Source organism: Sylvia atricapilla, chromosome 7 (assembly GCF_009819655.1).
Source record: "Sylvia atricapilla isolate bSylAtr1 chromosome 7, bSylAtr1.pri, whole genome shotgun sequence".
Classification (NCBI taxonomy): Eukaryota; Metazoa; Chordata; class Aves; order Passeriformes; family Sylviidae; genus Sylvia; species Sylvia atricapilla.
In genome coordinates, this window is record NC_089146.1 from 18,107,078 (window position 1) to 18,116,315 (window position 9,238).

Below are 9,238 nucleotides of genomic sequence, written 5' to 3' on the forward strand. Positions count from 1 at the left end.
CGCTGGAAGGCAGGAGGGACCCGCAGGCGGCCCGGGACGGGGCCGGGCGGGGCGCGGTGCACTTACAGCCGTTTCTCCTGCGGCTGCAGCTGCCGGTGCATGGCCAGGGAGAAGCCGAAGAGGCTGTCCTTCTCCCCGCTCCAGCTAATCACGTTGTCCGTGTCCAGGTTGAAGGCGCCGGCCAGCCCCGGCAGGACGGGCAGGTAGAGGAGGAGCAGGGCCGCCATCTGCTCTGGCCCGGCCCGGGAACCTGCCGCCAGCGCCGCCGCTGCTGCCCGCGCTGAGCGCGCCCGTGGTGCCCCCGCCGGCTCCGCCCGGGCCCGCCCCGCCCTCCGCGGGTGCCCGGCACAGCACAAAATGTCCCCGGGGCCGGGCCCCTGCCCCTGGGAGGGGCGGCCCAGGGCGTCGCCCCGCCCGTCAGTCGCCCCCCGCCCCGCGGGGCCCCGGGAGCTCACCGCCTGCCGCGCCCCCGGGCTGGGATGTCTCTGCGCCAACGACACGAAATGAAGCCCTCCCGCGGGCAGGTCACGGCCGCAGGTGAGGGCCGGGCCGCAGGCCCTTGGGGAAAAGGGCAGAGAGCTCCCACGGCGGGGCCGGGATGCGTTCGAGACACCAAACCCAGGCCCCCTGGGCGGCCGATAGCGGTCTGCTCAGCGGCACCGGGTCGGTCCGGTACCGGCCATAACACACTGCTCAAGTGTGCTAAGGTTGATACAGAACTATGGACGGCATGACCCAGTATTCAGTCTGTATTCCCCAAAGAACACATGCAAGAGAAGAAGAAAAAAAGGAGAAAAAGGAGAAAAAGTATCTGTTTTCTGGACTCTTCACAGAGCACATGAGAACAGAAACTGAAGACTACCTGAATCTCCTCCTCCAGTATTTTCCATCTCTGAACACATCTGAAAATTTCTTACTCCTACATTTTAATTGTTCATAAACAATATGGGGGTTTGGATCCCAGGTTATTTTCTCTTACGATGCTTTCACCCATAACTCCAAAAGATTATTTGCAAACATACCTTATCAACTTTACCCACTCCAGAGAGAGCGAGAGGTTTTGGGTTTTGAACAGAATCTTGGCTTAGTGCTCCGGTTTAGGAAAGCAGATGCAACTTTTAAAACCTCACAAACTCCAAGCAGCATGACAATACTCAGTTGTTCTTTTCTACCAATATCCAGAGTATGAAGAGGGAAGGTAAGATTCCAAAGAAACTGAGAAAAGAGCAATTCAGACAGAGCACTCAAATATGTTGATACACCAAATAACTCCTTCTGGAACAATACTCTGCTCCCATGGAGTTAATCCAAGCTACTTTTTCCAGGGCAATTATTCTAGGATAGTTCCGTGTATAGACAAGTCTTTGGCTCAAATCCAAAACACCCTTGATCAAAAGAGAGCAAGAAAACGCACCAGAAATGTGTATCTAATGTGGAAACAAAACATTTTGTTAAATTAGGCTCCCAGATTTTTTTTGCTAATAGAGTCCTTCCCCACTTACTCTTCCATGCCCAACTCATTCAAAGTCTTAATCCAGTGTTCAATCACTGCCACACAGCAGAAAAGTGTACTGGCATAAATACTGCCCTAGTTTCACTGAAGGACCCGTAAGAGGGAAGGGTCCCAGACTAATTACAAGCTGGTTTACTACAATCCACATATTTTGCAGTAATTAGTAAAGATTTTTGAAAACAAGTCCTTTAAAGCAGTGTTGACATCTGTACCATATAGTCTTAGCTGTTTCCCGTTTGGGACAATAAAAATTTGCATGCTTCTAATACTCTCACAGTAACTATAGTGCTTTTTAAAGTGATGCTTGTACTCAATAACTTGCAAGAAGTCACAGAAATATTTTCATCCAGAGCTTCCTGAATGATACTGGCACTTTAGGTTTATCTGACTTCTCCCCCTCCCTCTAACCAGCACTGCCTGAGCATGTTGTACCTATTTGTTGATATCCACAGAGATTCTTGAGGGGAGACAGAATTTTCTCATCTCCAGATGCAGTAACAAGCATTCTAACACACAGTAACATTAATAGCTGTCTCAAGGGACCGCAGCAAGAACAAAAATAGAGTGTATATAGGGTGGAGCAAAACTGCATATGAAGAGTTTAGAATTACCTTGGATGATCTCTCATCACTCTGTACTATTTTCATTTGCTCTAGATGAGGAGAGAGGAAAAAAAAAGGTTTTACAAATATGTCAGTTTCCTTCCTTTGCTCTTCCTCCAAAACAAACATGCTGTGAGTTATCTGTAGCTAACACATACTTCAGGAATTCCTCTTTTGTACAATCCTGGTATAAAGGGGGACCATATAAAGATTAGGTATGATGACCAATTAAACATTAGCACTCTTTATGCATAATAACGCAGTGATTCAAAGAAATGCAATGGCCAGATCAAAGCAGTTTCTCTTTTTTGTAACAAGTGCTCTGCTATTGCTGAGTTTTCAGACTGTCTGCTTATTAATGGTGTGTAGATACTCAGCTGAAGGGCTACAAGATGTTTGCATGTTGTGTCTACACACTGAGCAAGGGCTCAAAGTGTAGACACACACACTACTGCCAGCAATACTTTCCTCTTCTATACAACTGTGTAGCTAATTACAAAGTTAAAAAACCACATTTCTGGGAAATAAAAGAGGTGGAATGCAGAAGCTAGAGCTTGGCAAGACATTTTAAGGTTTCCCTAGAAGGAAGGCAAGGCACAATGTTTTACATTTCTGAAATTCTATGCTTTATATCAACAATATTCTACTCAAAGAAATACACAATTTGTGGATGTTCAGCTGTGCAGCTTTAATGTAGCACATCAAATGATCCTGGAAAGACAAAATATGTAAACAGCCCCATCCCATTTCCTTTTTAAAAATTGCTTGATTTCTTAATTTATGCAAGTCCAGATGAAAATAAAAAATAAAAAAAATAATAAAAAAAATACCACTAAAAGGTTTGGTTCACTATACAAGTTCCAAAGATACAGTGTTGTTTCAACTCAGAAATATAAACTAGGTTTAAGTGTTAGTAGCATAAATGGTTGGATGGTTTCTCCTGAACACAATAAACATACCATTTCTAGAACTGCATGTTCTAGAAAAATTATTTACCTTTTTTGAACAGATGCATCTTAACAGCTACAAGAAACACCTGAATTTTTACGCAGCCAGTTTATCAGACTATCTTTGCCAGTATATCCTTATAGCTGTTCTTGGTTCCCTAAAAATCATTAGGAATAGCAAACAGCAGCACAGGAGATAAAGGGGCTTAGAATGTTAAGTGAAATAAACTGCTCAGCACCATGTAAGCAAAATGTTTTGCTTTAAACAGTCTAAACCCAGAGCATTAAAATAGTTATATTTACACACTTGGTATTCTGACTTATGCAGACATAACTAACACTCATTGTATTTATGTAATTTATAACCAGATGAAGAATGTCTCAGTCTCTCTCTCTTTATTATCTTTTCAGAAAGGTTACCAAAATGCAGCTTTTTTACTAGTTGCTCCATTTAAACTACAGTTCCAAATGAAGATGTTACTACTTTCCTATAACTTTGGGTTTTTTTCTCTTTGATATCTAAAACAATGAGATAACATTCTGCCATTCTTTACTTGCTTGTAATCTCAAAATATTTTACCTTGGTAGACATAGTGTTACACAAATAAAAATATGAGTCAAAAGAAATATTTCAGTCCAGACCTGGAATTTTGGTGAACACTGAGACCAGTGTATACAGCAGTTCTTTCAGTCTTTTACATCTAGAGAATGTTTTTCCACCCAAGTTGTCAGGTACATTCCTTAAGTAGTTTCAGAATGAGGAGAACTGTTTGGAGAGTAAACATCTATGTAAACATACATGGAGGCACTTTACGAGCATAGCTGGGCAGAGATCAGAGAAACACTGGTGACAAATGGGAATCAAGCATCCATACTTTGGTCTTCTATGGAAGATGCACCTTCAAAATTACTTATAACTAAGGCATAAAATTGCAGTGACTTTGAATGAAGGCCTGTGTTTTAATTCACTAGTAACACATACCACTATGTAAGATTGGTCCCACCATAAGGAAAGATGAAACATCATTATACACGTCATAGGCACCTTTGCAGCCCGATTCTGTGGTTCTCTCTGAGAGACATTTTGTCTTGGTTTAGATAGACAGGTATCTGCCAGGGAAGATCAGAACTTCTCTTGGAATATAAGCCCCCCTCCTCCCTTTTTCCAAATTATTCTAAATTTGCAAATAAAAGGCTGTCAGGTAAAGATTTTGGGAATAGGTATAGCAGGTCTTTACTAGGGATATTAAAAAATACAAATGTAGTACAGAAGAATAGGCGAGCAAACAAACAAATAAGAAATCCTAGAAAGCTCTGAAAGAGTCAGAAATACAACCTGACACCCTGTTGGTCAGGGCGCTGGAAACAGTCCAAAGTAATCCCTCCTGGAGTGGCAGATGTGGTCCTGTTGGAAGCAGCGATGATCCTGTGGAGCCAAGGGTCCAGAGGTGGGTCCAGTCTTCGTCTGGGAGTCACATGGAACACTGGATGTCTGGTGACACTCGTGGCTCCTTTTTATCTAGGTGAAGTTGGTTTGGCTCCTCCTCCTTAGGTAGAGCATTTTACAATAGTAGCATGTAATGTGTCATGTCATTGGTGAGCTTTAATGGTCCATTAACAGAAGATACCCCCATGGGGGTAGTGGAAGAATGAACAGAGATAAGCAACACTGCTCCATCCCGTTTTTAGCAGCTGGCTTCTTATCAGAGAAGGCAGTTAACCCCTCCTTTACACATAAAGAAAAAAATCTCCCCAACGGGGTTTCCGCCACCTCTTGGTTTCAATTAAATACTCTTAAGTATCCAACACTTGGTCTCCTTGATAACTTATGGGGAAAAAATTGTTTAGACTGAAAAAGGGACAAACCTAATCCCCAACACATTTATATCCCCAAAGTTCTTACATTACCACAGCTGAAACTTGTATCACTGACTGCATGCCAGACCCATCTATACTGTTCATGCTGTCTTGATCTGCAATATGAACTGCACATGAAACCTTGCCTCTCTTGTAGAGCTTTTCATCAGTGTAAAGAGATATAACCTAATACCAGATGCAAACTTTTGGGCAGTCCTAGCCAACTCTCCCTCAATGTACATCTTCCAACTAATTTGCACCAAAGCAGCCAACAATGGCTTATAAGCAAGGAAAGGAGATCTAAAGATAAACAAGGTATTTCTTGGGTTGGCCGGGAGGGAAGAGAGAAGGTTTACAAGCAAGTTATTCACAGGATCTCCCTGGAGATTCTCCCCAGGAATTTTAAATGCAAGACAGTCCTTCACAGGACATATTTTAACCCAATCAAGAGATGATTATTGTTCAGGACACATTCACTCTCCTAGCTCACAGAAACCTGGCTAAAGAGTCTTTGGCCATCACCCAGAAAACAATTCCACACACTCTTAATAGCCCTCACCTCCAAGATCTGCACTGGGTGCTGGTGCTGGACAGGACTTTGCCCTGGGACAGAACCTGCAAAACACAAGATCAGGAACTCCAGTCACTCAAGAACTCTAGTCTCTAGGTCACTATCTACCTTATTGTAACAGCACAGCTGAGCCCCCAAGCGCCTCTGGCAGCAAACTAGTGGAAACAGCTGCTTTGTCATTTCCACACTTGTTACACCTGTCCTCCCATCAGGTCCTGGATCAGACCCAGCCAGTGGCTGTCTGGCTTCCATGGGGGAGGTAAAGCTCCATCACACTGAACAGAGACTTCCAGTGATTTACAAGAACCATGCAAAGAAATCCAACTTCTTGTTTGTTTGTTTTTTAAATAAATTTAATTTTTTCTATAGCCACTGTCTTTAAAAATTCTACTATTTTGGTACTAGAGCCACCTCATTTGTATGTGCTAACCAAACTGTGTCACCACTGATTCAACAGGACCTGTGGTCAAGACATGTTTAACCATGGCTTTCAGACAGCTGCAGACAAAGCCAGCAGGGGCGGCTTCTCTGGTTAAGGTCTAAAGCTAGCAGTCTCAGAAAGATGCTTCCTCTACTTCCTTTACTTTTTTTTTTTTTTTTTTGCTCATACAAAACAATAGTCTCCTTTTTTTTTTTTTTTTTCCTTTTTTTTTTTTTAACAAAAATGAATCTAACAAATTTGTTCACTTTTCTCTTTGGATTAACATCCTGGTTTCTGGAAAAAGAATTGGACAAGGCAGACAGGAGCACCACGGGATTTTTTTCTAGCTTTTTTGGATCACCACCAGTTAAAACTATTTCTTTTCTGGAAAATATATTGTTTTAATTAATCATAGTCTTTTAGATCAATCTATAATAAGCAAATTCAATCTTTTGTTATATTAAGTGTCACTTGCTAACACACTCACTAACAATGATGAAAATATCAATTATGCAAAGGCTGTAACAAAAAAAGTCCTAAATGAAGTCTGTAAAGGCCCAGTCCACTCAGGATCTGAGCTACTGACAGAAGGAAAAGTAGGTTGTTCTTTCTCTCTGCTTTGCCTAGATATGAATAGCAGTTACGTGGAGGCTGAGGACACACTGCAGATCTCATAAGCTCTCTGCTAAGCAATGCAACCTTGAATTTCTGGAGCTTCATAAGTTTTCTATAGAAACAAAATTCTTCTATCCTCATGCTGATCTACTTGTACCATTTAATATGAAAAAACTATCAGATACTTTAACTTTTTCATTTAGTGAAAAAAATTAAGAAATTAAAATCAACAAATTAGGACAATGTGTTATCCAAGGAAGAATTTTTTTTAATACTACTTCTTTATCCAACCTCAAACCATTTATAGCGATCAAAGGAAAAAGATTGAGGATTGTCTGCATATGCAGTATTTTCCAATTAACTGCTGTTTAATTATTAAACAACTGCATTAGGCTCAACAGGAAGAATTTTTTTTCGGAATAAGGCTGCTCACATGAGTTAATCAGAAACAATATCATGTTTAAGAAAGCACTACAGAAGTATTCAGACCAAAAAAATTAATTCCTCTGCAATTCCAGTTTTATTCAATGAAAAGATTCATTGCATGATGCTGCCATGGCCAGGCAGGCTTAGTGAGTGAACTGCAAATCTAATCAGTTTGGCAAAGGGTTTTATAGAGGCTGCTGTGTTGGCTTTGCTGACTTCAAGTGATTTTTTTTCCTTTGTTCATTTGTTACAAACAACTGGAATCTAGGTCAAGGAAAGAAAGGTCATTTATTAATTATGAAAGTGCAAGTTTTATACAGCACTGGAAAGGTTTCAAAAGCAGTTCTGAATTCTGTATTCATTGTGTATTCTGTTTTCTCACTATATTCCCCCATCTTTCTATACATCCAAATTTCAAGCACTTTCATAGGAAAAGGTTAAATAACTTGTGCCTTGTAGACAATCAAAATTTAATGCTTTGAGTTTTAAGCAATTATTTCAATAACATTATGAATTGGTAAAAGATTTATGGCACAAAGACATTTCCACATTTCAGTATGCTGTAACAGCTCTAATGTTTCTTTTCAGAGCACCACTGGATTGGTCATACTCTCCAACTTAATTTGGTCAGGGGAAAATTTTTTTCTGAGATTTCTAAAAGGTTTTGCACTTTCATATAGTAACCACATTTAAATTAGCCCAGTCTTATTTTATGTGATAAGAGGAATTATTCTAATATACACATTATAAAACTATATATATTTTCTTCAACTGCAATCATCAGTGTGTAGGTGTGATGGGAGTGCTCTGCCTTGTTTGTATACATGTCTTTCACAAAAGAAATCTCAAAGACAACATCCCAAACCTATCCAAGCTCATTCCACACATCTGGGAATACAAACAAGTGAGGAAGCTTGTTTCAGCAATCGACAGTCCAGGAGAGGTGCTCTCAGGTTTCACTTGGGCCGTACCTTTCCTATCATCTCCTGCATGGCACACATGTATTACTTTCTTTACTTGTGGGTGTGTGTTTTTAGCACACACCAGGCAGATGCTGTTTTCTAGCATACAAACAATTAAACTGCTGTGAATTTTTGATCACACAGAGTGAAATACATGCATCAGTTCCTGTTACTCAGCTTCTTCTAAAGTCAATCAGCATCTCCAAGGATCAAGGTCCACTTTTAAGCAATTGAGTGACCTAATTGGCAGGTAGATCAAGGCATGATAATTTGCTTTGTGACTGCAAATAAAGGTACACTAACCCATTTTACTGTGGAACTGTTCTTAACCTTAATAATATAAAATGTACATATTCTACAGTAATTATGTGTTTTCCACATGGAACATAAAGTACTACCTCAAAGCATTTTTGCTCTTTGTTTCCCCTGTGATGTATAGCAGTACTACAATCTCTATTTACAAGTGGAAAAGATTGACAATCTATTTAGGGCAACAGAGTGCCCCAGTATCGCAGAGGGAAGCTGCAACAGAACCCGCAGCCAGAGTGGGTTTCTGAATGCTTCTGCCTCCTGTGCCTTATTTAAAAAAAAAAAGCCCATGTAAACCTGAAAATTTGCAAGGTCACTGCTGCACAGCTAACAGCTGCTGAGCTGGGATACAGGTATATATGCACATTTGGCTGACAATTCCCTTCCAATGAGGAACATACTGTGGTAGTAAAATGCATGTGACATTGTAGCTAAGCACCAATGTCCCTCACCACGCTTTCTGACTCTCCATCTCTGGGAATTTTTGCAGTACAGTGTGAATTGCAGCTGTACTTATCAGATTATGTGTTCAGCATCAAATAATTCCTTCTGTTCCACTTCATTACTTCATTTTTCACTCCATATTTAAAGACTCCACAAGATCTCTCTGTTCCATTCCAGCCTTTAACATACCAGTTTTCAAGCCCTTTATTGTCACCCCTGGAGCTGACTGACCATTACTGTGAGAAGGAACTGATTTGTCTGTATTTTTGGATAAACAACCATCAGATCTACCAGGTGTGCAGCAGTTAGAAAAGATGAGTGTTCTGCAGACAATAAACAGCAATCAACAGATGTTACAAGCATTTGCTGACCAGCTGCACACGGCAGGACAATCACCATGTGGTGGGATCAGGTCATGGTTACAAGCCTGTGCCTGGCTGCAAGCGTTTGGATCCTGTATTCTGCATGCCAAATTTATGTCAGCCTCAGGATAACAAAATGACAGCTGCTTTGAGAGGGAAGCATCAGGGTATCAATCTTATGAGGAAAGTTTGGATCACTCAACAATCTG

At 41.0% G+C, this 9,238-nt stretch overlaps 1 protein-coding gene across 6 annotated transcripts in view; it reads right to left on the reverse strand.

Annotated features, from left to right (window-relative positions):
• ITGA6 (integrin subunit alpha 6) overlaps positions 1–5,584 on the reverse strand; it is a 45,769-nt gene extending 40,185 nt beyond the window's left edge. For 3 of the 6 annotated variants that reach the window (XM_066322807.1, XM_066322812.1, XM_066322808.1), the window contains exon 1: positions 67–277. In XM_066322807.1, the coding sequence (XP_066178904.1) occupies positions 67–227 (161 nt within the window). In that variant the 5' untranslated portion in view covers positions 228–277. Of the gene's footprint in view, positions 1–66; positions 278–2,124; positions 2,166–3,704; positions 3,829–4,398; positions 4,529–5,478 lie in introns of those variants that run through there. The other 3 variants (XM_066322809.1, XM_066322810.1, XM_066322811.1) reach the window with 3 other exon arrangements.
• Between the last annotated feature and the right edge of the window lie 3,654 nt (positions 5,585–9,238).